The 27,745-nt window shown below is 46.3% G+C and overlaps 1 protein-coding gene across 2 annotated transcripts; it reads left to right on the plus strand.

Annotated features, from left to right (window-relative positions):
* The first annotated feature begins 103 nt into the window (after positions 1-103).
* Positions 104-27,739, plus strand: FAM76A (family with sequence similarity 76 member A). 2 transcript variants are annotated; one of them, XM_004592190.4, is made up of 9 exons: positions 104-528; positions 1,748-1,812; positions 3,266-3,320; positions 3,983-4,135; positions 7,971-8,128; positions 13,259-13,345; positions 21,576-21,711; positions 25,942-26,043; positions 27,537-27,739. In XM_004592190.4, the coding sequence occupies exons 1-9, from the start codon at positions 448-450 to the stop codon at positions 27,621-27,623; spliced, it is 924 nt and encodes a 307-aa protein (XP_004592247.1). In that variant the 5' UTR covers positions 104-447; the 3' UTR covers positions 27,624-27,739. The 2 variants fall into 2 exon arrangements, with proteins under 2 accessions (XP_004592247.1, XP_004592248.1); XM_004592191.4 differs by lacking the exon at positions 13,259-13,345.
* The last annotated feature ends 6 nt before the right edge of the window (positions 27,740-27,745 follow it).

The raw sequence follows: 27,745 nt of genomic DNA on the forward strand, positions 1-27,745 counted from the left end.
GTATCGCGAGAAGCAGGATCGCGCCTGCGGCTGAGGAGAGGCGGAACGAGGGCGGGAACGCCGAGCAAAGTGGGAGGAGCCCACGGAGCTTCCGAGGTCCGGGTCGGAGACTGTCTCTCCAGGCGGCGCTCCCGCGTGACTGCGCTTTACATAATCGCGGCCTCGCGCGTCACGGTGGCGTACGCCAGTTCAGACCCAATCAGAGTCGTCCAAAGCCCCGTGTTCCGTCCCTTCCTGCTTGATCGACGCCGACCTGAACCAGTGAACGGGCGTCTGGCGCTGTCTCGCCCGCCCCGGTCCCTGCCGGCCCACTCCCACCCTCCCGCCTGCCGCAACCCCTGCCTGCCGCCGCCTCCGCCGCCGCAGCCGCCGCCAGGTTGTGCCTCAGACTGTCAGATAAAGCGGCGGGCCTGGCCGGCGGGGCGGGGAGCACGGCCCAGGCCGGACATGGCGGCTCTCTACGCCTGCACCAAGTGCCACCAGCGCTTCCCCTTCGAGGCGCTGTCTCAGGGGCAGCAGCTGTGCAAGGTGCGCGGGCTGGGGCGGGGGCCGGGAATTGGGGACGCAGGAGGCACGGCCGGGAGCTCCTGGTGATGTGGCGACGCCCGGCGGGGTTCCCCCTCGGGCAGCGTGTGGTAGGCTCCTCTAGATGAGAAGCCACACCCGCTCCGATTGCGGGGCCGGCGGGGCAGTGGCGGGCAGTCCCGGGCCTTGTCCAGGCCCCCCACGCCCGGCGTGTCCGGCTGCTTAGCAACCACCGGGGATTGTTCATCGCCCCGGTGTGGTCGGGGGAGGGGACCTCGCATCATTCCCTTGCCAGACTCTCTCCCACTGCGTGGGGACTCCCTTTGGGCTCTGCTTTTCTTGTGGCCGTGGGCTCCCCGATGGTGGGCTGAGGGGACCCTTTCTTGCTCCACCTGAACTCTGGAGTTGGGAGCTGACCGGGACGAGCGTGTCAGGCTCCTGTCCAGTGCTTGGTAACTGGTCTCAGATCTGGAGATGGCCAGGCTTTATTCAGAAAAAAAAAGGGGGGGGGAGGAAAGATAAGCCCCGCAATTGAGTGCATGAATCAGGAGGGTGACTTTTCAGCCTCCAGTTGATGACCTTCGCTCTGCGTCCTAACCAGCTTCTGATCAGTTTTTATCCCTGAAAGTCCCGCTGATTTGTTGTTGTTGTTGTTGTTTTACCCTAGTTGGCCTGTTTAGACAAGTCACACCAAGCCGGCAGAAAAGGGATTTTGAGATATTCCCAGATAATCCTGAGTTTGTGTCTCTGGTTTGAATATAGCTCCTAATTCTTCCCCTTTTGCCACAGGTGGCTGTGACTTGTTTTTACCACTTTGGTTTACCGTGTCTGAGAAAATGCAAATGTGTCTGTGGTCTTCAAGAGGTCTTGGATAAATAACCCTGCATTTAATCCAGCGTTTTTATTTCAGAAATAAACCTGCCCAAAATCACAGGGTGGTGGAACTGGGACTAGCATTCACAGCCTCTTGTTCCCAGTTTGGGGCTTATTTCTCTGTTTTACAATTTATGACTAATTCCATATACACTCTTACTTACCTCCCACATCAGCAGCCGGGCAGTGATGCAGACACTACAGAGGAGGAAAAGAAGGCCCAGAAAGTTTGCAGTGACTCACTCAAGCATAGTGGTTGTGCTAGGAATAGTACCTGGGGCTTCTGCTTCCTGCTCAGGGTGTTCTCCGGGCTGGGCGGTGGCTCACAGCTCTGCTCCTGTCATTTCAGGAATGTCGGATTGCCCACCCCGTGGTGAAATGTACCTACTGCAGGACTGAGTACCAGCAAGAGAGGTAGGGTCTTTGTCCACCACCATGATGTACAGTTCCTGTGCAGATCTGAAATCAGTGACAGTCTCCGTGCAGACACTGCAGTTCCCAGTCAAGGTGTACGGAAGGGCCCATAGTCTACAAGTCTAGGTATTTTCTAGGTGTGATCTATTGTTGCTTGTAATTTTGAAGTTACTGATTTTTTTGATCCCCCGGTTGTTTTGTGTTGGGGTTCTGGTCTTCTTGACAGTAAGAAAGTCATTATCCCATAGCCATAGACTGGGGTCTCACTGTCTGGTATGTGTATTATATACATTGAAAATTCATTATTGGAAAGTCAGATATACAGAGAGGAGGAGTGACAGAGAGGAAGATCTTCTGTGCAATGGTTCACTCCTCAAGTGGCTGCAACAGCTGGAGCTGAGCCAGTGTGGAGTCCGGAGCTTCTTCCGGGTCTCCCACATGGGTGCAGGATCCCAAGGCTTTGGGCCGTCCTCAACTGCTTTCCCAGGCCACAAGCAGGGAGCTGAATGGGAAGCGTGGCTGCCTGGTATTAGAATCGGTGCCCATATGGGATCCTGACATGTTCAAGGCAAGGACTTTAACTGCTACAGTACTGCACTGGGCCCAATATGTTTTATTTTTGTCAGTGCTTAACTCTTAGAGAAATTGACAATATTAATAAATATTTGGTCATGCATCTGCTTATGTCTGGAAGTTTCATATGCTTTTACTGATGGAGGGGAGTGAGGGAAGCAAGAGGTGTGGGACTGGACTGCATAGAACCTCTCAATTTGTATCCAAGCACACGTTCTTCAGTCCTCACCTCTAATTCCTCATCTCTTCATTTTTTTTTTAAAGATTTATTTTTATTACAAAGTCGGACATACAGAGAGGAGGAGAGACAGAGAGGAAGATCTTCCGTCCAATGATTCACTCCCCAAGTGACCGCAATGGCCGGTGCTGTGCCGGTCCAGAGCCAGGAACCTCCTCCAGGTCTCCACGGGTGCAGGGTCCCAAGGCATTGGGCCGTCCTCAACTGCTTTCCCAGGCCACAAGGAGGGAGCTGGATGGGATCCTGGCATGTTCAAGGCGAGGACTTTAGCCACTAGGCCACACTGCCGGACCCTCAACTCTTCATTTGAATTGAGAATTCTTTCTAATCCTGCTAGTCCATTTTAGTCCAACATGATATTGCAAGTCTTCTCCATGTCTGTTTTGTTTTAATTATGAATCCTTGGAGTTGTCTGAAGTAACTAGTTCTTCATTTTAACAAAACCATGTTTTATTTGAGACACTACAATTGGAAGCCGCATAATCATCCAAAACTTTACTGGATTGGTCCTTAGACTTGAGTTAACTTAGTGTGCTAATTGTATCTCACCTTGGGCCTTAGCAGTGAGCAAACTCCTGGGGCTTAAGGAGCAATAGTTTTCAGATGTTCTAAGAAAATCTGTGTCTCTTTCTCCTTTAACAGTAAAACCAATACAATATGCAAGAAATGCGCTCAGAACGTGCAGTTGTATGGAACGGTAGGTAGGATTTTTCTGAACCTCACAGTGAGTATTTGGGTCTGTTAAAATCGTCACAATTGTAGGACTAGTTTTGTTATCATAGTTAATAATACTGTTGTCTAACTAAGCTGATATACTTATGGTTAGGAGTTCATTGCCGCTGGGGCTCATGAGTGTGATTTCCACGGAGAGGCCTCAGTGACCACATGGAAAAGGGGGAAAGATGAGTCCTGAGACTGTATTTGGTGACAGTTGATTGCTGATTGGGATGAGTGACTCTTTTTCTTTATGTTAGGGTTTGGGATGCTGTGTGCCCTTCTCCCAGCATATTTATATGCAGATGTTTTTATAGCATGGTAACAAAAAAGAAGCTGTCCCAGAAGCTTGGGAGCGCTTGCTGGTTTGCTTTATGCATTTCTGATAAAGTCTCAGCATACATCCTAATGGGTTTTTGTTTCTATTCACTTACTTGTTTCAAAATCAATAGTTCTATGTAGAAAACTGCTTTATGTAGTGTTAAGAATTGGTCTTCATTTGATCAAAACAAAAGTGAATTTGTGAAGTTGGCAGTGCATTTTTTTTGCTGTGACTAATGGATTACACAGTAGGAACTATTGCTCAAAAAAATGAGGTAGTATTTTATGATATACTGACTTGGCCCCCTTTTTTTCCTTCTTTAGCCCAAACCATGTCAGTATTGCAACATCATCGCAGCGTTTATTGGCAATAAATGCCAGCGCTGTACGAATTCAGAGAAGAAGTATGGACCACCGTATTCCTGTGAGCAGTGCAAGCAGCAGTGCGCATTTGACAGGAAAGATGATAGAAAAAAGGTAAATATCTCTGTGTTCTCATTTTCTTTCAGAGAAATTTAGATGGACCAATTATGGTAAGAAAAAGGTGAGAGTTCTCTGTTTCTTTCCTGGTTCTCTGTTTCTTTCCTGGTTCTGTTGCAGAAGATGTTCAAACTTTGTTTCCTTCCTTTGTCAAATGTGGAACATTGTATTCAAACAGTTCATGAGAATTTCAATTACAGAGAGCTGTGTCCCACAGGAGTGAAGGGGGGGGGGCGCTGGAAAATGCTGCAGAACTCTGTAAAAGAAGAGACTGACCTACAGGGGATGGAGTGGGGTTGCTGGTTTTATTATCTGGCTCTTTAAATGTTTGTGTTTATGTTAAGGATCATGAGAACCTAGGGGAAAGTTGCATGGTGCTGGGTTGGTAGATTAAGGTGCTTTAGAGTTTCATCCTGCATGAAAACCTTCCAGCAGGTTCCAGGCCTGCCCCTGGCTCTCAGCCTCTGCTCTGTGCCTTGTTGTTGCAGCCATGCTGTGAGCCCGGCAGTCCTTTAGCTGTGCTGGGCTCTGACCCACCCTTGTGCCGGTTGGCCTTTGATCTGACATGCTGCTCTGTTGTCTAACTGGTTCTTCATGTTAGGTCTCAGTCAGAAGCCATCTCATCACAGATCATTGGCTGTTTTTCAATCCCCCTGTCATGTCACCTTCTTTTATTTCCACTTAGTACCTATTGTGGACAATTGTTATTTGCTCGCAAGTCTGTCCATCCACATGGGCTCTTTGCCCAGCTTGTTCTCTACTATATTTCAGGTGCCTGGCACATAGAAGGTGCTCAATAAATATTTGTTGACTGAAGTTTTATAGTTCAGAAGCTATTCAATGGACTGAGATGCTTTTGAGGGTGCTTAGGCACTCAAGGACCCTTGCTAGCCAAATTCATTCATTTACAACCGAAGGCTGTAACTTTCCCATGGCTGGAAGACTCCTGCTGGCACAGTTGGATGCTTCTTCCCTGAGGCAAAGAGAATGAAGACACTGTATCCATGATCAGGAGGCAACCGAGGCAACTGTCTTGGCTGACCACACAGGCCCTGTCACCCCCCAGGTCCACGTCCTGGTCCACTGCTGGTACAGGTGGAGAGAGCTAGGCTGGTTACTTCTGCTCTTATGCATCAGCTTCTTACTTCCCAAAGGCATTAACAGCAGCTGCTTTACGGGGACAGGAAGAGATTTCACTGAGAAAGATCTTGACCTTTCTGCTTTCCTAAAGCAGTTCTGTGACCTGCATCATTGTTAATTGAGGAGTAAATTGATTTATGCATCTAATTACACTGAAATTTCGTAAGTTTCTGCTTTATGAACTTTAATCTTATTTTTATGAATTTTAATCTTGTTCAGAGTTCATTGACTAGGAGAGGACCAAACTTGGGGATAAAAGAGTGGGCGCTGTGGACTCAGTGCATGAGTGGAAATCCTGTTTCTGTCACTAGTTGTATGGTTTAGGGCGAGTTAACTGCTCAGTGCTTCAGTTTCATCACCTGTAAACAGAAATGACCAGACCTTAGCATTGTTACAACAGTGGTTAACGTGTAAAGCTGTTAGTATAGAGCCTGGCGGGCCCTGTGCAGTAACCTAGTGGCTTAAGTCCTTGCCTTGAATGCCGGGATCCCATATGAGCGCTGGTTCTAGTCTGGGCAGCTCCACTTCCCTTCCAGCTCCCTGCTTGTGGCCTGGGAAAGCAGTCGAGGATGGCCCAAAGCCTTGGGTTCCTGCACCCGCGTGGGAGACCTGGAGGAAGTTCCTGGCTCCTGGCTTGGAATCGGCGCAGTACCAGCCGTTGCAGTCACTTGGGGAGTGAATCATTGGACAGAAGATCTTCCTCTCTGTCTCCTCTCCTCTCTGTATATCTGACTTTCCAATAAAAATAAAGTAACTCTTAAAAAAAAAAGAATAGAGCCTGGTACATGACAGCCACACAATCAGAGTTACCTAGGATTATTTGTTTCTAATAGTTTTTTTATTTTAATTTATTAATTATTTTTTATTGGAGAGGGGTCAGATTTACAGAGAGAAGGAGAGACAGAAAGATCTTCCACTGGTTCACTCCTTAACAGTCCACAACAGCCAAAGCTGAGCTGATCCATAGCCAGGAACCAGAAGCTTCTTCTGGGTCTTCCTTACTGGTACAAGTGCACAAGGCTTTGGCCCATCCTCTACTGCTTCCCAGGTCATAATCCGGGAGCTGAAGTAGAGCAGCTGGGATAAGAACCAGCACCCATGTAGGATCTGGTGTTTACAAGGGGAAGATTTGCTAATTGAACCATTTCACCAGGCTGGATAATTCATTTAAAAAAAAAAAAAAATTTATCGGGCCCGGCGGCGTGGCCTAGCGGCTAAAGTCCTCGCCTTGAACGCCCCGGGATCCCATATGGGCGCCGGTTCTAATCCCGGCAGCTCCACTTCCCATCCAGCTCCCTGCTTGTGGCCTGGGAAAGCAGTCGAGGACGGCCCAAAGCTTTGGGACACTGCACCCGCGTGGGAGACCCGGAAGAGGTTCCTGGTCCCGGCATCGGATCGGCGCGTACCGGCCTGTTGTGGCTCACTTGGGGAGTGAATCATCGGATGGAAGATCTTCCTCTCTGTCTCTCCTCCTCTCTGTATATCCCGCTTTCCAATAATAATAAAATCTTAAAAAAAAAAAAAATATCGTTATTGGAAAGGCAGATTTTACAGAGAAGGAGAGACAGAGGTCTTTCATCTGCTGGTTCTCCCCAAATGGCCACAGCAGCCAGAGCTGATCTGATCTGAAGCCAGGAACCAGGAACCAAATCTCCCACATGGCTATAGGGTCCCAAGGACTTGGGGCATCCTCTGCTGCCCTTCCAGACCATAAGCAGAGAGCTGGGTTGGATATGGAGCAGCTGGGACTCAAACCTATGACCATATGGTATGCCGATGCTGCAGGCAGAGAATCAGCCTATTATGCTACTCTGTCACCCCCCCTGTGACTTCAGACTCTGTTTCCTGCTAATGCAAACCCTGGGAGGCAGCCTCAGGGGTCAGGTGATTGAGCGTCTGACACCCATTTGGGAGGTCCTGGCTTTGTTTTTAACCCAGCCCCAAGATCTGGTCATTGTGGGCCTTAGGGGAATGAAATAGTAGGTGGGAGCTAGTGCACTGCTCCTATTCTGTCTGCCTTTCGAATAAATAAAAATGAACAACAAAAAACTGAAGGATTGGGGAGGTGTTGTCCAAAGAATACAGAGTTTCGATTAGCCAGGAGTAGAAAGGTTTAGAAATCTATTGCAGCATGGTGACTGTAGCTCATAACAGTGTATACTGTGTTCTTGAATATTGCTAAGATAGTAGATGTCAAGTGTTCTCAACTAGAAAGGATAAAAAAGTAAGCATATGAGGCAATACGCCTATTAGCTTGAGTCGATCATTCTTTATACCTGTTTCAAAACTTCAGTTGTACATGATAAATACATATAATTTTTTGTCAGTTTAAAAAAAGAGAGAGACTGTATTCCATCTTTTGTCTTCTCCCTGTTGAGTTTTCCTTAATGAGCACCATGGAGATATATTTATGTCTTTTACAATTCTTTTGGGAACGTCACTGATCTGTTTGCTAAGCTGATAAAAAACAAAACGAAAAGATGCGTGAAATTAGCAGCTGATATGTAAGAGAACTTCTCCATTCCTGGCACTGTTCAGTGTCTCACATGTATTGTCACTGAATCCTTGCCACAGTCTCTCAAAGCTCTAGGAGGTAGGCCGGAGTTCCTTGCCCCCACTTGGCCACATGCTTGGTCTGTCCCACGCTCGCTCAGCCTCATCTCAGCCTCACCTTGTCCTTCTGGTCTTGCAGGTTGACGGCAAGTTGCTGTGCTGGCTGTGTACGCTGTCGTACAAACGCGTCCTGCAGAAGACCAAGGAGCAGAGGAAGCACCTGAGCAGCTCTTCCCGGGCCAGCCACCAGGAGAAGGAGCAGTACAGTCGCCTGAGTGGCAGTGGCCATTACAACAGGTAACAGTGAGGTGTCAGAGGCAGGTGTGATACTGCAGGCAGCCGGGAAAGCGCCAACTCGCATGCATCTTGCCATTATCTCCGGCTACTAGCTGGCTGGAAGGTTCTCATGCATTTTGTGTTTTATAATTCACGTATCTTCCAAATCAGAGAGGTTTCCATAAGGGGTCAGGATTTCCTGTCTTCATGTTATGATTAAAATGTTTCTGGAGCTTACTCTGTCTTACAGGGTTCTCACACTTGGAGTGCTTAGCTCCTTGGGAAACTAAACATTTCACTTGATGAGGAATGCACCTTTATTTATTTATTTTTTAATTGTTGTAAGATTTATTTATTTTTATGGGAAAGGCAGATTTACAGAGAGAAGGAAAGACAGAGAAAGGTCTTCCATGCTCTGATTCACTCCCCAGGTGGAGCTGAGCTGATCTGAAGCCAGGAGCCAGGAGCTTCTGAGTCCCCCATATGGGTGCAAGTGCCCAAGGCTTTGGACCTTCCTCTGCTGCTTTCCCAGGCCATAAACAGGGAGCTGGATGGGAAGGGGAGCGTCCAGGACATGGACCAGCACTCGTAGGGGATGCTGGCACTTGCAGGTGGATGATTAGCTAGTTTAAGTCATTGCACGGGCTTTTATTTTTAATTTCATTTTATTTGAAAAGCAGAGAGACAGAGATCTTTCCTCAACTAATTCACTCCCCAAACACTCACAGGAACCTAGAAGTAAATCTGAGTTTCCCACATGGGTGGCAAGGCCCCCTGTACTTGAACCATCATCATGTGCCTCCCAGGGTATACATTAGCAGGAAGCTAGGTCAAAAGTGGAGTTTCTGGGACTAAAGCCAGGCACTCTGACTTGGGATACATGCATCCTCAGCACTGTCTTAACTGCTGTTCCAAATGCCTGCCCTAGCATGAAGCTTTTTATTTAATATATATTATATATTATATTAATATAATATCTATTAATATGATATATAATGTAATACATATTATCATATATAATATAAAATATATATAGTATGTATTATATGATATATGAAATATATTATAATGCATATTAAATATTAAATTATATGATTAATTATATATTATATTTTATATGATAATATATGATATAACATATATATCATATATTATATATATATATGACACAGCTACAGACAGGAGAGAAAATCTTCCATCTGCTGGTTCATTTTCTAAATGGCCACTTTTTCCAGGGCTGGGCCAGGCTGAAGCCAGGAGCTTTTTGTAGGTCTTTGATATGGGTGCAGGGATCCAAGCACTTTGGTCATCCTCCATTGCTTTCCCAGACACGTTGGCAGGCAACTGTAAGTGGACAACTGGGACTTGAACCTGAGCCCGAAATGGGATGCTGATGCCATTGATGGTGGCTTCATTTGCCGTGTCACAGTGCTGGCCCCAGCATGCAGCTTTTTTTTTTTTTTTCAAGATTTATTTATTTTTATTGGAAAGTCAGATATACAGAGAGGAGGAGAGATAGAGAAGATCTTCCGTCTGTTGATTCACTCCCTCAGAGGCCACAACAGCTGGAGCTAAGCCAAATTGACACCAGGAGCCAGGAGCTTCTTCCAGTTCTCCCACACAGGCACAGGGTTCCAAGGCTTTGAGCTGTTCTCTACTGTTCTCCCAGGCCACAAGCAGAGAGCTCGAAGGAGAAGTGAGGCTGCCAGGACATGTACTGGCGCTCATTTGGAATTCTGGTGCATGCAAGGTGAGGAGTTTAGCCATTAGGCTACCATGCCAAGGCCCAGCATATAGCTTTTTAAATACCGGGAGATTGATCAATGTTTGCAATTTGCCCTGGTGGAATCCAGTTAAAATGCCCCCTTTTTTTCCTTGCCGACCTCAGTAGCTATAATATTGTGAAGCCTAGTGGCTGAATCCTTGCTTTGCAACCACTGGAATCCTATATGGGCACTTTTTCATGCTCTGGCTGCTCCACTTCCCATCCAGCTCCCTGCTTGTGGCCTGGGAAAGCAGTGGAGGATGGTCCAAAGCCTTGGGAACCTGCACCCATGTGGGAGACCCAAAGGAAGCTCCAGGCTCCTGGCTTTGTGTAGACTCAGCTCTGGCCATTGCGGCCACTTGTGCAGTGAACCAGTGGATGGAAGATATTTCTCTCTGCTTCTCCTTCTCTCTGTAAATCTACCTTTCCAATAAAAATAAATCTTAAAAAAGAGAGAGCGTTCTAGCTTTGGATTGAATCCCAGCTCTGCCAACTTCTCTGTGGGGATCTTGGGAAAATTTGTTCATTATAGCATGAGGGAAGTAATAGTATTATTTCATGAGGTTGTAATAAAGCTAAATTATATGGTATGTGCTTACAGGGTACATGCAATCCATTTTAGTGATTATTTTTGTTATTACCATTAAGAGTGTTTCTTCAGCACACAGGCCAGGGACTCTGCTGGGAAGGCAGAGAGGAATATAGCAGTCCCGGTGCTTCCTGAAAGTGTGCAGTCTGGGAAGAATGAGCTGCAGTCCAATCTTGGCAGAGTCCTGCAAGAGGCAGGTGGTGAAACATGTTGGGCGGAAGGCCTGAGAGGCTGTGGTAATTAGCTGCCTTGGGACTCAAGGAATGCAGGCTTGGAGGGGAGCTGGTGGGCAGCTGGCCCTCAGGGTGAGCAGGAAACAACAGATAGGGGTCGGGCAGAGCCTCCCGAGGCTGCAGGAATGGCCTTTTGAGAGTATGGGGTCACACGGAGCCCTGGAAAACAGTCTTCTCCCACTGCAGACCTGAGAAGTGGGACTTTGATCCTGACGTATAGTGGGATGCCATTGAAGGAAATGAAAATGGGCCTGGAAGCCAAATATGTTTAAAAAAACAAGGATCCTGACTAGTAGGGAGAATGTGTGGGAGGATGAAGACACTGCTGTTGGTAAGAATCTAGATAAGAGATGTTAAGAGAAGACTCTGTCCTGAAGATTGAATAGGCAGATTTAGGAAGAGCGTTTAGATAACTTTTTTTAAAGATTTATTTATTTTTATTGCAAAGTCAGATATACAGAGAGGAGGAGAGACAGAGAGGAAGATCTTCCGGCCACTGATTCACTCTCCAATTGGCCGCAATGGCCAGAGCTGAGCTGATCTAAAACCAGGAGCCAGGAGCTTCTTCCGGGTCTCCCACATGGGTGCAGGGTCCCAAGGCTTTGGACTGTCCTCGATTGCTTTCCCAGGCCACAAGCAAGGAACGGGACGGGAAGTGGAGCTGCTGGGATTAGAATCGGTGCACATATGGGATCCCGGTGCATTCAAGGCGAGGATTTTAGCCGCTAAACCACCATGCTGGACCCTGATAGTTTAGATAATTTGATGAGCAAATACGTGAGTAGCAACTGACTGAGGTGTCTTTTGTTTTTATTTTCCTGAACAGGTAAATCCTTTACTGAGAATACAGAAAGGGAATTTTGGTTTCATAAAGCTGAGTTTGAAACCCCAAGAATTATTTATAGAAACTTAGCTTAGAAGTCAGAAGACAAGTTTGGCCATGGACATTTGGTAGCATGTAAGAGTCCCTGGGAGTAGAAATTATCTTAAAATGCAGATTTCTCTGGGTCCTCTGCAGGCGAATTCAGGAGAGTCTAGGGTAGAGTCAGGGCTTCTCATTGTTTTGAAAATATCCCAGGAGCGTCATTTCCAACCACTGTTGCAGGAAAGTGTTAAAGCCATGCACTTGGACCATTCAAAACTGATGAGGGGATGAGAACAAAGGTCTAGATGCATTTGCAATTTAAGAGGTGAGCAGAGAGGTGGGAAGCCGGATAATGGCCAAGTGAGGGGAAAGTGTTTTTTTTTTTTTTTAAAGATTTATTCATTTTATTACAGCCAGATATACACAGAGGAGGAGAGACAGAGAGGAAGATCTTCCATCCGATGATTCACTCCCCAAGTGAGCCACAATGGGCCAGTGCACGCCGATCCGAAGCCGGGAACCTGGAACCTCTTCCGGGTCTCCCACACGGGTTCAGGGTCCCAATGCATTCGGCCGTCCTCAACTGCTTTCCCAGGCCACAAGCAGGGAGCTGGATGGGAAGTGGAGCTGCCGGGATTAGAACCGGTGCCCATATGGGATCCCGGGGCTTTCAAGGCGAGGACTTTAGCTTCTAGGTCACGCCACCGGGCCCCGAAGGGAAAGTTTTAAGAAGGGTAGAGCGTCTGTGGTATCACGTGCTCCAGAGAGATGCAGTAAAGGGGTATGGAGAGTCCTCTGGGCTTAGGGACTGGGCATGCATCCCTGTGAAAGGGTTACATACCAGATCTTGGGCTTCCGCTTTTGGTTTCATGACCAATTTTAAGTAAAACTGATTTTTTTTTCTTCTAAGATTTATTTAAAATAGTTACAGAGAGAAGAGGGAGAGACAGAGAGACATGTTGATTCACTCAGATGGCTACTGTATCCAGAGCTGGGCCAGACCAAAGCCAAGAGCCTGGAGCTCCATCTGGGTCTCCCATGAGGGTGGCAGAGGCCCAAACAACGGACAGTCTTCCAGTGTTTCCCCGGGCTGTAAGCTGGAATAGATTGAAAGTGGAGCAAACGGGATCAGCACCCATAGGGGATACCAGCGCTTAAGCGGTGGCTTCACAAACATTAGCCCCCAAAATTGACTTTAGTGCCACTGTAAGACTTAGATACCTGTAGACTCACAGAAGAACTGGGCAAAGAGTTAAATTCTGTGGACCTGGTTTCTAGTCCCCGCTTACTACTAACCAGCTGTATGTCTTTGAGTATGTTAGATAGCCTTAATGAGCTCAGTTTCTGCAGAACAGAAATAGTAACTTGTCTGTATACCTCACGGAATTGTAAAATGCCTACAAGACAGCGTAAAAGTACTCTTTAAGCTGCAAGGTGATACTTTTTATTGAAGTTTTATACACTTTTTGTGGTTATTAAAAAAGCAGGTAATATTAAGGGCAGGAATGCTTTTGATCACAGACCAGCCAGCCACCCATGTTTCTAGAACTGACAAAATCAGCACCTTGGTAGATTGTAATAATGGGCCCTTGCATGGAAGGCCTGCTCTCTTAACTTGATCCATTTGACAGTCTTTCGTTGTGATGTATTATTAATCTTTGTTTTCTAATGTGTGTCTCTCTATTTTTGCCATTAAAAGCCAGAAAACACTTTCTACATCTTCAATTCAAAATGAAATCCCAAAGAAAAAATCCAAGTTTGAGTCAATCACAACTAATGGAGACAGGTGAGCCAGTTGGAATATGTGTGCGCACGCATCTGAAATGCAGTTTCTTGAAACAGGAATACATTGTAGGTATGCCTTGCAGCTAATCTGTGGCTGTCAGTGAACCTTGTAGGGGTGTTCTATGAGCCACTTGAGAGCTTAGAAAGAAGCAGTACTTCTTATGAGTTCATAAATCTCATCATTATAAGACCTTATAACTGGACCTAAGTGCTGTGGAATTCTGCACCCCACTTAATGACTCCCCACATGACTCCTAGAAAGTCAGGAGATACATTTATGTTTCATTGGAAGTCAATCAGATGAGATTTGTATCCACTGCTTTCCTCTCTGGCTCAGTAATGCTTTCTCCCAGGAGCTGCTTAATCCTGGTCCCCAGAGGGTCTCCTGGGTTGGAGTCTTGGGCCCAGCCAGTTGCCTAGTCCTCCACGCCTGGGCGTCCAGCAGGGAGAGCACCTGACACACTGTCCTAAAACCCTTGCAGTCATCTCCATTCTGAAAACTTCTGTTTGTAATCTCCACTGCTGGCCAGGTGCAGGTGTGGGGGCAGAGCAGCCTATAGGCTCCCCACGGCCTAAGTTAATTTATTCAGGGGAATACAAAGCATCTGAGAGATTTATTCTTTCTCATTGCATTTTTCATTAATTTTATTTTGGAGTCTACCTTTTTACAACTAGATTTTTGCTTATGTCTTAAATTTAATCTTCTGGATATGCTTGATTTCTATTACCTTGGGGAAGGGACCATCTGAGGATCATCTTTCTGGTCAACTTTGTTTTTCCTCTGAGCAGTTAGTGTAAAGAAAGTAGACCTGGTACAGACTGTTCCTCTATGCCAGGTATGTGACCCTGTAAAAATGGCTTCACAGGTGCCTAAGTTATAATACAGCACGCTAAGCTGCTACCTACAGTGCCAGCATCCCGTATGGGTGCTGGTTCAAGTCCTGGCTGTTCCACATCTGATCCAGCTCCCTGCCAATGTGCTTGGGGAAGCAGTGGAGGATAGCCTAAGTGCTTGGACCCTTGCTCCCATGTGGGCAACCTGGAAGAAGCTCCTGACTGGCTTCAGACAGGCCCAGCTCCAACCATTTTGGCCAGTTAGAGAGTAAACTAGATGATGAAAGACCTTTCTCTATGTATCTCTACCTTGCAATTAAACCTTTAAAGACAGGGAAAAAACAAAAACAAAACCACAAACCAACCCTCCCCCCCAAAAAAAAAACAAACAAACAAAAAATCCAAACTGCTTCACAGAATGAACTATTTTGAGTGCTCTGTAAAATGAAATTTATGCCTTTATTATTTAATTTTAAAGATTAAAAAAAAAATATTTATTTACTTGAAAGAGTTAGGGAAAAAGAGAGGCAGAGACAAATCTTCATTCACTAGTTCATTCCCCAGACAACAGTGATTAGGACTGAGCCGGATCAAGACTAGGAGCTAGGAGCTTCATCCGGGACTCCCACTTGGGTGGCAGGGATCCAAATACTTGGACCATGTTCCCCTGCTTTTCCCAGATCATTAGGGAGCTGGATCAGAAGTGGAACAGCTGGAACATGAGCTGGCACCCATATGGGATGCCAGCATCACAGGCAGTAGCTATACTTTCTATGCCACAATGTTGACATATGGGTTATTTATGACAGTGTATACATAAGATTTATTTTTGTATTTGTAAGGCAGAGTAAATGAGGGAGAGGGAGATTTTCAGTTTGCTGATTTATTCCCCACATGGCTACTCCAAATGGCCTCAGTCAGGCCAAATTCAGGTGTTAGGAAACTCCATTCTATTCTCCGCTATGGGTGGCAGGGGCCCGAGTTCTTGGGCTATCTTCTGCTTTCCCAGGCACATTGGCAGGGAGCTGGATTAGAAGTGAAGGAGTCCAGACTCAGCCAGCACCTCAGGTGGAGGCTTTGGGGCTAGTTGTGATGGCTCAATTGCCTAATCCTCCACCTATAAGCACTGACATCCCATATGGACACCAGCTCATGTGCTGGCTGCTCCATTTCCCATCTGGCTCTCTGTTTATGGCCTGGGAAAGCAGAGGATGGTCAAGGGCCTTGAGATCCTGCACCCATGTGTGAGACCTAGAAGAAGCTCTTGACTCCTGGCTTCAGATCAGCTCAGCTCTGGCCATTGAAGCCATTTGGAGAGTGACCCAGCAGATGAAAGATCTTTCTCTCTGTCTTTCCTTCTCTCTGTAAATCTACCTTTGCAGCAAAAATAAATAAATCTAGAAAAGAAAGAAAAACACAGATGCACCGCAGTGCTGGCCCGACCTGTGCCCTGTGCCTGGAGAGTCATCATCTGTGTTGGTGCTTGTCTGATCAACCAGTTCTCTAATAGAAGTTCGCCCTTCTATTTGATTATTACACTTAGGTTATTATTATTATTATTTTTAAGATTTATTTATTTTTATTACAAAGTCAGATATACAGAGAGGAGGAGAGACAGAGAGGAAGATCTTCCACCCGATGGTTCACTCCCCAAGTGACCGCAACGGCCGGTGCTGTGCCGATCCGAAGCCGGGAACCAGGAACCTCTTCCAGGTCTCCCACGCGGGTTCAGGGTCCCAAAGCTTTGGGCCGTCCTCGACTGCTTTCCCAGGCCACAAGCAGGGAGCTGGATGGGAAGTGGAGCTGCCGGGATTAGAACCGGCGCCCATATGGGATCCCGGGGTGTTCAAGGTGAGGACTTTAGCCGTTAGGCCACTCCGCCGGGCCCTAGGTTATTATTATTATATAGAGATTATTATTATCATAAACAAAATTTTCAGATGCCACTAGGTTTTTTTTTTTGTCTATTGCCATAGATACATCAAGCTAAAAACTCAAGCTTTCTGTTGAGACTTTTTTCTTATATCTGGTCCCTCGCGGCGATTGCTTTCCTCTGATTCTTCGCTTACACATGTACTCTTGCATGATGCTCTCTGAGAAGACTTCAAAAGATCATTTTTTCCTTTATCATTTCCTTAAAATGACATAATTTCTAAAAGTACCTTTTTTTAAAATAATTTATTTATTATTTGAAAGCAGAATGACAGAGGAAGAAAGACGGAGGTAGAAGAGGGTAGGGGAGAATCTTCCATCTGCTGGTTCACTGCCCAAATGGTTACAATGGACAGGGCTGGGTCAGGCCCAAGCCAGGAACCAGGACTTCTCTGGACCTCCCATGTGGATGGTAGGAGCCCAAGTGTTTGGGCCGTCTTCTGGTACTTTCCTAGACACATTAGCGGAGAGCTGGATCAAAAATGTAGCAACTGAGAAATGAAGTGGCACCCATAAGGGATGCCAGCGTTGCAAGTAATGGCTTTGACCAGTAAAGCACAATGGCCCAAAAGTAATTTCCTCTTAAGATCTGAAAAGTTTTCTGCTATCACAAAAATTGTTCTCATATATTTATGTGTTCCATTTGAATGTTGCACATTGCTAATCTTAACATTCTATTATTTGTGTTTCTTTCAAAAATATATTCATAGAACATTTTGTTCTTTTGTACATTTTCTCAGTTCATTTTGAAAAAAAGATTCAGATAATTTCTTGTTTTCTTTTGACAGATTTTCAATGTTATACAAACTAAAATCCGTTTTACTATGTGTGTGTTTCAAATTAATTCCTATACCAAGTTTAATCAGTATTGTTTCTGAAATACCTATTGCTGGAGCTTCTTCACGTTTTTTTGTTTTTGTTTTTTAAGATTTATTTGCAAAATTACAGAGATCTTCCATCTGCTGGTTCATTTGCCAGATAGCCACAGTGGCCAGAGCTGGGCCAGGCTGAAGCCTGGAGCCTCCTGTGGGTCTCCCACATAGGCAACAGGGACCCAAGCACTTGGGCCATCCTCCATTGCTCTTCCCAGGCCATTAGCAGGGAGCAGGATTGGAAGTGGAGCAGACATGAACCAGCACCCATTTTTGATGCTGGTGTCGCAGGCCCTGCTGTACATCGATGCTGGCCCCCTGTCTTACAGTTTTTAGTTAATCTACTTTGCTCTCCTCACTGTAAAAATATTCAAATCCTTTTTAAATTTATGTTCTTTTTCTTTACTTTTTATTCTCCATGTCTTACACAGTTGCTCCCAACAGTTTTCTTTCCCTTGTCCTTTCCAAACCACATTCTTTTCTCTCTTGTTTAAGACATACTTGAGGTGCTGTACTGTGCTGTAGAAGGTCAAACTGCTGCTTGTAGTGCTACTGTCCCGTATGGATTCTGGTTCATATCTAACTGCTCTGCTTCTGATCTGCCTCCAGCCTTGGCTTACCAGGCTCTGACCATTGCAGTCATTAAAGGAGTGAATCAGCAGATGAACGATCTTTCTCTGTAACTCCGAGTTTTGAATAAATTAAGCTTTTTAACTTTTTAAAATATTTATTTATTTTTATTTGAAAGGTGAAGTTACAGAGGAAGAGAAGGATATCTTTCATCTGCTGGTTCACTCCCCAAATGGCCACAATGGCTAGAGCTGAACTGATCCAAAGCCAGCAGCTTTATGCAGGTTTCCCACGTAGGTGCAGGAGCCCAAGTACCTGGACCATCCTCCACTGCCTTCCTAGGTGTTTAGTAGGAAGCTAGATCAGAAATAGAGCAGCTAGGTCTTGAATTGGTGCCTACCTGGGATGCCAGCACTGCAGGTGGAGTCGTATTCTACTGTGCTACAGTCCAGTCCCTGGTAAGTAAGTTGAAAGGAAAAAAAAAGGCATATTTGATTATTTTCCCACCTCTTATTCTTTGCCTGTCAATCTTTTATATCTTGCAGACTGTGTTTTCTTAGCTTTCTCTAACAGTTTAGTACATATAAGCCTTCCTCTCACTATTTCCTGATTCTTTTTGTTAATTTTTTTTTTAAAGATTTTCTTATTTCCATTGGAAAGGCAGATCCACAGAGAGGAGAGACAGAAAGATCTTCTGTCTGCTGGTTCATTCCCCAAGTGGCCACAGTGGCCGGAGCCGAGTTGATCTGAAGCCAGTAGCTTCTTCGGGATCTCCCATGTAGGTGCAGGGTCCCAAAGCTTTGGGACCATCCTTTGCTGCTTTCCTTGTTCACAGTCTGGGAACTGGAAGGAAAGTGGAGCAGCCAGGATAAGAACCAGTGCTTAGGGCCCAGCGGCATGGCCTAGCGGTTAAAGTCCTCGCCTTGAACACGCCCCGGAATCCCATATGGGCGCTGGTTCTAATCCTGGCAGCTCCACTTCCCATCCAGCTCCCTGCTTGTGGCCTGGGAAAGCAGTCGAGGACGGCCCAATGCATTGGGACACTGCACCCGCGTGGGAGACCTGGAAGAGGTTCCTGGTTCCCGGCTTCGGATCGGCGAGCACCGGCCTGTTGCGGCTCACTTGAGGAGTGAATCATCGGACGGAAGATCTTCCTCTCTGTCTCTCCTCCTCTCTGTATGTCTGACTTTGTAATAAAATAAATAAATCTTTAAAAAAAAAAAAAAAAAAAAGAACCAGTGCTTATATGGGATCCCAGTAAGTGCAAGGCAAGGATTTAACTCCTAAGCCACTGTGTTGGACCTGAACAAACACTTTTAATTTGAGGAAAATATGAATGAATTTCTAGCTTTCTTCTCTTAGGGAAAATTTATTTCCATTGGAAAGGCAGATCTACAGAGAGAAGGAGATGTAGAAAGATCCTCTGCCCATTGATTCACTCCCCCAGTGACCGAAATGGCTGGAGTTGAGCTCATCCGAAGCCAGGAGCTTCTTCCAGGTCTCCCACATGGGTACAGGGTCCCAAGGCTCTGGACCATCCTCAACTGCTTTCCCAGGTCACAAGCAAGGAGCTGGGTAGGAAGTGGAGCAACTGGGATATGAACCGGCGTCCATATGGGATGTCAGTGCGTGCAAAGCGAGGACTTAGTCACTAAGCCACTGTGCCAGGTCCAAACACACACTTTTTAATTAAGGAAAACCTAAGTGAATTTGTAGCTTTCCTCTCAGGAAAATGCAGCACTGAGTCTTAGTCCAGTCTGTCATCCTGTAGACAATAAAAAAGGCACTTCAACAGTGGGTGACCCAGCAGGTACATCTTGTGGTTTATAATTTCTAAAGGACATCCTGCTGCTTGTAGCTTGATTTAATTTTGCTTTTGAAATGTGTCTAAATAGTACTTAATGTGGCCCACCCAGCATTTTGTAAGAAGGCAGTTTTTGGTTCAGTCCAAGGAAGGATTATAGGAAGTTGCCTAGAGTGATAGTGAGTTCCCTGTCACTGGAAGTATTTGGAAAGAACCTGGCTCTTCTACCATACTAATCATTTTTTTTCTCATTGCAAGCTGTCGATACTGACCCAGAAGTTAGAAAGATGGAGAGGTCAGGCCCTAACCCGAGCTGGACAGGACTGGTTTTGCCAACAGTGCGTTGAATGGTCAGAACAGGTGGGAGATACCAAAGTACTGTTTGTAGGCTTAGTGATGGGATTTTTGGTTTTGTTTTGTTTTTCAGTTCTGAGTTTCTTTTTTTTTTTTTTTTTTTTTTTTAAGATTTATTTATTTTTTTTGGAAAGGCAGATATACAGAGAGAAGGAGAGACAGAGAGCAAGATCTACTGTCTGACGATTCACCCACCAAGTGACCGCAACGGCTGGTGCTGCGCTGATCCAAAGCCAGGAACCAGGAACTTACTCCATGTCTCCCACACAGGTGCAGTGTCCCAAGGCACTGGGCTGTCCTCAACTGCTTTCCCAGGCCACAAGCAGGGAGCTGGATGGGAAGTGGAGCTGCCGGGATTAGAACCAGCGCTCATATGGGATCCCAGTGCGCTCAAGGCGAAGACTTTAGCTGATAGGACACGCCGCCGGGCCCCAGTTCTGAGTTTCAATAGACTCCATTAGGTTGAGGGAAAAACTGGCCTTTGGTGGGTTTTGAAGCAGGTGTATGACATCAGATCTGAAACGTGAAGGTCCTTCCAACACTCTGCTGTGTGCCACCTTGTACTGTTTTGCATTTTGTTTTTGCTGCCCCATTGTTCTGCACATTCATCAGTAATAAGAGCATTGATTCATTCTTCCTTTTGACATTTATCTCACATGCTTCATGTAGCCTGGGGTGAAGCAGGAAATGTTCTACCAGGGACTGTATCTTCCGCTTTTAACATAGAAGCGTGTGACTTGGTAACTGAGGAACTGTGTTTAGTGATTAGACCTGCTGTTCAGAATCCTTTCCAAGTGAGAACTGCTGGTTATTAGATGTGGTGTGAGATACAGGAAAGAACCTACCAAGAAGGGGAAGCCAAGTAGTAGCTGCATTGATGGAGGGAGCTGGAGCTGCGTTCCAGTGTCCGCTTAGGAGAAAGGGTGAGACTGGTGTTTTACTTTGAAGACTGTTCTGGGAAGGGAAGAGCTTCCTCTGGGAGCTCTGTGGAGAAGGGTATGACCCAGCCTTCTTGGCAGTGACTCTTTTCCTTCTGGAGCTCCCAGACTTCTGTGAGTAGCTGGTAATGGCTAAGGATTTGTCTTCTGAAAACTACCTGTGGTGTGTATAGATAGGGTTGTGAGTATGATCTTGGGGGTCCCTAGATCCCCTGATACGGGCCCTGGTCCAGAGACTGTTGGAAGGACACAGAAGCCAGCTGGCATGTGGACAAAATGGAGCACTCTGCTTATTGCTCCTGGGAGGAAAACCTGTTGAAGACCCAGATGGCAGGCAGTGTGGCTCTGGAGTCTGCCATTTTAACTGTCACAGCATTCTGTTATTGGAAATGACAGTCAACAGGCCACTTATCACATAGGGGAAGCTGACTTCCTTCCCGTCACCTTCATCATGCTCAGAAAGGACCGACCCCAAGACCACGATGTGGCAGCTTCCCCACAGGTGCACCACATCGCAGTGCTCTGGGGTCCAGAGTAGAGCTCTGCTGGATGTGCTCCATGGGGAGCAAGCAGAGAGGTGCATGGGCTTGGGACTGAGAAGCCATCCTGACTCCAGGAGTTCTTCACCAGCTAACTGTTGTGGAGCTTTCATGAACCTGAAACCATACCCTTGCTCTTAGGGTATGACATTCAGTCCTGAACAGAAGGGAAGACAATGCAGGGAGGTTGCTCAGTTGTGGTTTTGGTTGGTGTGGTTATGAGCACCTCAGCTGGTGTCCAGAGCAGTGTGCTTGATGCTGGTCATTCTGACTGAATGAGCTCCTCTGACTGAGGAGCAGGGCTGGCTTAGGATGTGCCTTGAGGTGGAGAGAAGTTTATCTGACCAAACTGATTTTTTTTTCTTTTTCCATTCATGTTTCTACTCAGCTTTTCTCCAGACCTGGCTTTGGATTCCCCAGGCACTGACCACTTTGTCATCATTGCCCAGCTGAAGGAAGAAGTGGCTACTCTGAAGAAGATGTTGCATCAGAAGGATCAAATGATTTTAGAGAAAGAAAAGAAGGTATGGTTTAATTTATGCCTCTTAGACCTGGGTGATGCAAGAGTTAGACTTGTGGTTGTATGAGTCAGTTTTTTGTCACTACAACGAAATGAAGCCTCTTGTGAAGGAGAGAAAGGTTTGCTTAGCTCAGTTTTCAAGATACCAGTTCAAAATTGGGTAGCCCCATTGTCTGTTGACAGTGATGCTTTAGCAGAGTGAGAAGCTGTGCTCCACCGGCTTTTATTAGCATCCCTCAGGTGAGAACTGCTTTCTGAGAGAACACACCCCCAGTAACCTAAAAACGTTCCACTAGACTCACCTCCTAAATACTGTCATTGGATTAAGTTTATGCCCTGTTAGTAACTTTCAGCTTATGGCTCAACTATATGAGCTTGGGAGGCAAGCCATCTTCGTGTCATGGAAGTGGTACAGGACATGTTGTTTGTGGTGTACTCACCATTGATGCTTTGAGAAAGATCCCATGTCCTGAGAAGAGGCTAGCTGTACCACGTGGGTACAGATGCCCAAGGACCTGGGGTCACCCTCCACTGCCTTCTCAACCCCATTATCATGGAGTTCGATTGGAAATGGAGCAGCTGGTACTCAAAACTGATGCCCATATCGGATGCTGTTGGAGGCTTAACTGTCCAAGATGCCAGCCCTGACTTGTATTTCTCATATCTTCAGAATAGGAACAGTTGTGCCTAGCACAGTAGTCTAGAGGCTGAGGTCTTCACCTTACATGTGCCGGGATCCCATATGGTGCTGGTGCAAGTGCCCCAAGGCTTTGGGTCATCCTCTACCATCTTCCCAGGCCACAAGCAGGGAGGTGGGTGGCAAGTGGGGATACCTGGACCAGAACCAGCACCCACATGGGATCCCAGTGTGTGCAAGGCGAGGACCCCAGCCGCTAGGCTACCATGCTCGGCCCATAATTCTGTTTTTTCCTGAGAATACGTGCTGTCTTATGGCAGGTTCATTATACTATGATTCATTCTGAATGGCTGATAAAGACATTCACATTGTGTTAAATTTTATTTTAAAACATTTATTTCTTTTACTTGAAAGAGTAAACAGAGGGAGAGACAGAAAAATCTGTCTGCTAGAGCTCTCCCAAACTGATTACAGTGATCAAAGCTGGGCCAGTCCAAAGCTGGGAGCCACTAGCTTCTTCTGAGTCTCCCATGTGGGTTCAGGGGCCCAGTTGGGCTATCTAGTGCCTTCCCAGGTCTTTAGCAGAAAGCCAAATGGGAAGTGGAACAGCCAAGACTTGAATCAGTGTGTTAATTCCATGTACCAGCTGCTGTGTCAAATTCTTTAGATACTTGCTTTATTTATTTATTTGTTAGTCTGTTTATTTGAATATTTACTTAAACTACAAAGAAAGGGATGAGGGCCCGGCACAGTAGCCTAGCAGGTAAAGTCCTTGCCTTGCATGCACCAGGATCCCATATAGATGCTGGTTCTAATCCCAGCGGCCCCACTTTCCAATCAATTCCCTGCTTGTGGCCTGGGAAAGCAGTTGAGGACACCCAAAGCCTTGGGACCCTGCACCTGTGTGGGAGACCCAGAAGAAGCTCCAGGCTCCTGGCTTTGGATCGGCTTAGCTCTAGCTGTTGCAGCTGCTTGGGGAGTGAACCAGCGGACGGAAGATCTTCCTCTCTGTCTCTTCTCCTCTCTGTATATCTGACTTTCTGATAAAAATAAGGCTTTAAAAAAAAAAAAGAAAGAAAGGGATGGAAAGCCAGAGATCTTCGACCTGCTGGATCACTTCTCAGATGGCCATAACAGCCAGGACCAGGCCAAGTTGAAGCCAGGAGCCAAGTTCTCCTGGTCCCCCACATGGGTGCAGGGCTCAAGCATGTGGGCCATCTTCTGCTGCTTTTCCCAGGCTGTTATCAGAGAGCTGGATCAAAAGGGGAGCAGTTAGTACATAAACTGGCATCTATATGGGATGCAGGTGTTGCAGGTGGCAGCTCTATCCTTTATGTCTCAAAGCCACCCTTACCTTTCTCCCAACCCCAGCAACCTGGGTGTTTTTTTTTTAAGATTTAATTTTTATTTTTTATCAGAAAGTCAGATACACAGAGAGGAGGAGAGACAGAGAGAAAGACCTTCCATCCGATGATTCACTCCCCAAGCAGCCGCAACAGTCAGAGTTGAGCCGATCCGAAGTCAAGAGCCAGGAGCTCCTCTGGGTCTCCCATGCAGATGCAGGGTCCCAAGGATTTAGGCTGTCCTCAACCGCCTTCCCAGGGCACAAGCAAGGAGCTGGATGGGAAGTGGGGCTACCTGTACCAGAACCGGTGCCCACATGGGATCCCAGTGTATGCAAGGCAAGGAGCCCAGCACTAGACTACCACGCTGGGTCCAACCTGGGTCTTTTTGACTTGACTGTTCTTTGTACTGTGCTGTGCTTTCCTCCTGCCTGAGGGTAGAGTCATGGAAGGAGCAGTCACTGTTAGTTGAGGGTAGACCCAATCATATTCCCGTTATGAGTGACACAGAAAAGAATTTTCACCAATAAAGATAAAATGAATACTTGCTTCTACTGCTTAGAGATTTAGGGCTTTAACAAAAAGCATAGGGCCCGGTGGCGTGGCCTAGCGGCTAAAGTCCTTGCCTTGAACGCGCCGGGATCCCATTTGGTCTCCAGTTCTTTTTTTTTTTAAAGATTTATTCGTTTTATTACAAAGTCAGATATACAGAGAGGAGGAGAGACAGAGAGGAAGATCTTCCGGCTGATGATTCACTCCCCAAGTGAGCCGCAATGGCCATATGAGATCCCAGGGCGTTCAAGGCGAGGACTTAAGCCGCTAGGCCATGCCGCCGGGTCCTTGGGCGCCAGTTCTAATCCCGGCAGCTCCACTTCCCATCCAGCTCCCTGCTTGTGGCCTGGGAAAGCAGTCGAGGACGGCCCAATACTTTGGGACCCTGCACCTGCGTGGGAGACCCAGAAGAGGTTCCAGGTTCCCGGCCTCAGATCGGCACAGAACCGGCTGTTGCAGTCACTTGGGGAGTGAGTCATCGGACGGAAGATCTTCCTCTCTGTCTCTCCTCCTCTCTGTATATCTGACTTTGTAATAAAATAAATAAATCTTTAAAAAAAAAAAGCATAAAGAAATGGTAGAGTGTTTCTCAGGCCCTTGGAGCTCAAGGTCACTGCTTGACTTAGAACACAGGCTGTTCCCCATCTGTTTTGCTATCTTCAGCCTCAACTGCTACTCTCTCCACCTTCATCAGGCGCTATAATGACCCCTCAGTTATTGGTACTCCCTTCTCTGTGTCCCCATGTCCCCTGTGCTTGGATGCCCTGCTTCTCTCCTGATGTCCGTCAAGACTCGGCTTGCACATCATCTTGGGGATAGAGGTGTCCCTTCTGCTCCTTGAATAGGGAAGTCAACACAAGGGGGCCTTGGGCTTGAAATCTCATTCTGTCATTTGCTGACTCAATGATCTTGGCCATGGGACCTAACCTCTAAGCCACAGCTTTCCCATCTATAAAAAGGGAGCACCAGTCCCGTCAGCTTACCCTACTGAATTCACTCATCAGTCCTTCTGGAATGTGGTAAAAGTTCAGTGTTGGGCAGCCTCTGTTATTTTCATGGCTTCTCTCAGATCATCACTTTATGGTCATTGTTTTATTTGGAGGTGATTATTTGGAGTTGTTGGAATGTAGTAAATACATGAAATCTTTTTAAAAAAGAAAACATTGGATTTTATAAGTGGTATGTATCAAAAATGTTAGTTCGAGGTTTTGTATGATCTTCAGGGAAGTGTTAGAATCAAATAGGCTATGGAATGCCTTGGCTTTGTTTTAGGTGAGGACTGCGGGAAAGCCCTGGAGTTTTCAGTTTGTGGGATCATTTAGCTCTCTGATAGATACTAAGTCATTTAGGATGTATCTTTATTTGAAAGGTATAGAGACAAAGAAAGCTTTTCTGTACAGGGATTTGTTCCCCAAATGCTTGTAACAGCCTGTAGTGGGCCAAGCTAGAGGCAATAACTTGGTCAGAGTCTCCCACGTGGGTAGCAGGGACCCAAGTCTTTGAACCATTGTCCGCTACCTCCCTAGGTCGTGTGTTAGCAGGAAGCTGGATCAGAAGTGGAGTAACCAAGGTTGGAACCAGGCACTAATACATGATGCAGGTGTCTCTAGCAATGTTTTAACAGCTGAACCACTCACCCACCACTAGAACGCGTTTTGTTGCACAGAAGTTTGTTCTGATTACTCTGCCTTTTTTCCCTCAGATTACAGAGTTAAAGGCTGATTTTCAGTACCAGGAATCTCAGATGAGAGCTAAAATGAACCAGATGGAGAAAACCCACAAAGAAGTTACAGAACAATTGCAGGTGACCTGCTTCTATTATATAATGACTGCGGTTTGCTTAGCTGCTTGCGGGGGTGGAGGATGTTTGTTTAAGATTTATTGAGAGAGGCTGGCATTGTGGTATAGTAGATTAGGCTTTAATCTGCAGTGCCAGCGTCCCTTATGGGTGTCAGTTTGAATTCCACCTGCTTCACCTCCAATTCAGCTTCCCTGCGACTGCACCTGGGAAACCGGAAGAGGCTGGCCCAAATGCTTGGGCCCCTGCACCTAAGTGAGAGACCTGGGAGAAGCTCCTAGCTCCTAGCTTCAGCCTGGTCCAGCCCCAGCCATTGCAGCCATTTGGCAGTGAACCAGTGAATGAAAGATCTCTCTCTCTCCCTCCCCCCTGCCTTTCAAGTAAAAATAAAAATAAAGAAAAATTTATAGAGTGAGTGAGATCTTGCATCTGCTGGTTCACTCCGTAGATGCCTGCATACAACAGCCAGGAGGCAGGAACTCCATCGAGTGTCCTGTGTGGTTGGTGGAAACCCAAATGCTGGTGGGCCATCATCTGCTGCCTCTCAGGGCGTGCATTAGTAGGGAGTAAGATCAGAAGAAGGGGCCCGGCGGCTTGGCCTAGTGGCTAAGGTCCTCGCCTTTAACGCCCCGGGATCCCATATGGGCGCTGGTTCTAATCCTGGCAGCTCCACTTCCCATCCAGCTCCCTGCTTGTGGCCTGGGAAAGCAGTCAAGGACACTGCACCCGCGTGGGAGACCCGGAAGAGGTTCCTGGTTCCCAGCTTCGGATCGGCGCGCACCGGCCCGTTGCGGCTCACTTGGGGAGTGAATCATTGGATGGAAGATCTTCCTCTCTGTCTCTCCTCCTCTCTGTATATCTGACTGTAATAAAAATAAATCTTTAAAAAAAAAAAAAGATCAGAAGAAGGAGGTAGCCAAGATTTGATCCCAGGCACTCCAGTACAGGATGCAGGTATCCAAAGGGTTGGCTTAACCCTTGCCACCTCAGCATTCACTCCTATACGATTTTTTTTTTTTTTTTTTTTTTAAAGTGGTAACCTCTTAGATTTCTTTTATTCTCAAAATATTGGCAGGTTACACTAATATTTCTTTTTAGATGTCATTTGCTGTTTTTCTCTTGTATGCTGATCTTTTCTCCTTAAAAACAGAGGAATTAACAGATGTGTTCTTTGGTGTTTGAATAAGCCAGATGTGATTCCAGGTGTATTCATTATAAATTCTGTGTGTCATGCCCACGAAGGTACTCCCTGTTTTTTTTTAAATGTGTGAAGTCTCCTTTTGTAACAGTGAATCCCAAGACTAAGGGAGGCCAGTTGACCTCCAGCATAGTTTTTCCTGAACCAAATGTCAAATCCTGGAGTTTGTTGTTTTTCATTTCTGGAATTGGTCCCCTCTCCCTGACTCCCTACATTGCATGTGCCTCTATATTTACCTACTTGTCAAATTTCTCCTGTCCTACCAAAGGATTTGCTTGTGTTGATTTTTTTTTTTTTTCAGGCCAAAAACCGAGAGCTGCTGAAGCAGGCAGCTGCCTTGTCCAAGAGTAAGAAATCCGAGAAGTCTGGAGCCATCACCTCACCGTGAAAGACCGCAAGGAGACACTCCAGCGACAGCAAATGGGAGTCAGTCGTCATGGGTTAGAGTTGGAGACCTGGCTGTTCTCTGGGAATTGCAAGCTTTCTTAAGAAATCTCTATTTTATTACAG

Source organism: Ochotona princeps, chromosome 2 (assembly GCF_030435755.1).
Source record: "Ochotona princeps isolate mOchPri1 chromosome 2, mOchPri1.hap1, whole genome shotgun sequence".
Classification (NCBI taxonomy): Eukaryota; Metazoa; Chordata; class Mammalia; order Lagomorpha; family Ochotonidae; genus Ochotona; species Ochotona princeps.

Bases quoted from the DNA above. Each gene is read 5' to 3' on its own strand.
- FAM76A (XM_004592190.4), top strand. From the start codon at position 448: ATGGCGGCTCTCTACGCCTGCACCAAGTGCCACCAGCGCTTCCCCTTC. The intron at 8,129-13,258 runs GTAACAGTGAGG...TGCCATTAAAAG, and splicing joins GGCAGTGGCCATTACAACAG to CCAGAAAACACTTTCTACAT. The intron at 13,346-21,575 runs GTGAGCCAGTTG...GTTTCTACTCAG, and splicing joins ATCACAACTAATGGAGACAG to CTTTTCTCCAGACCTGGCTT.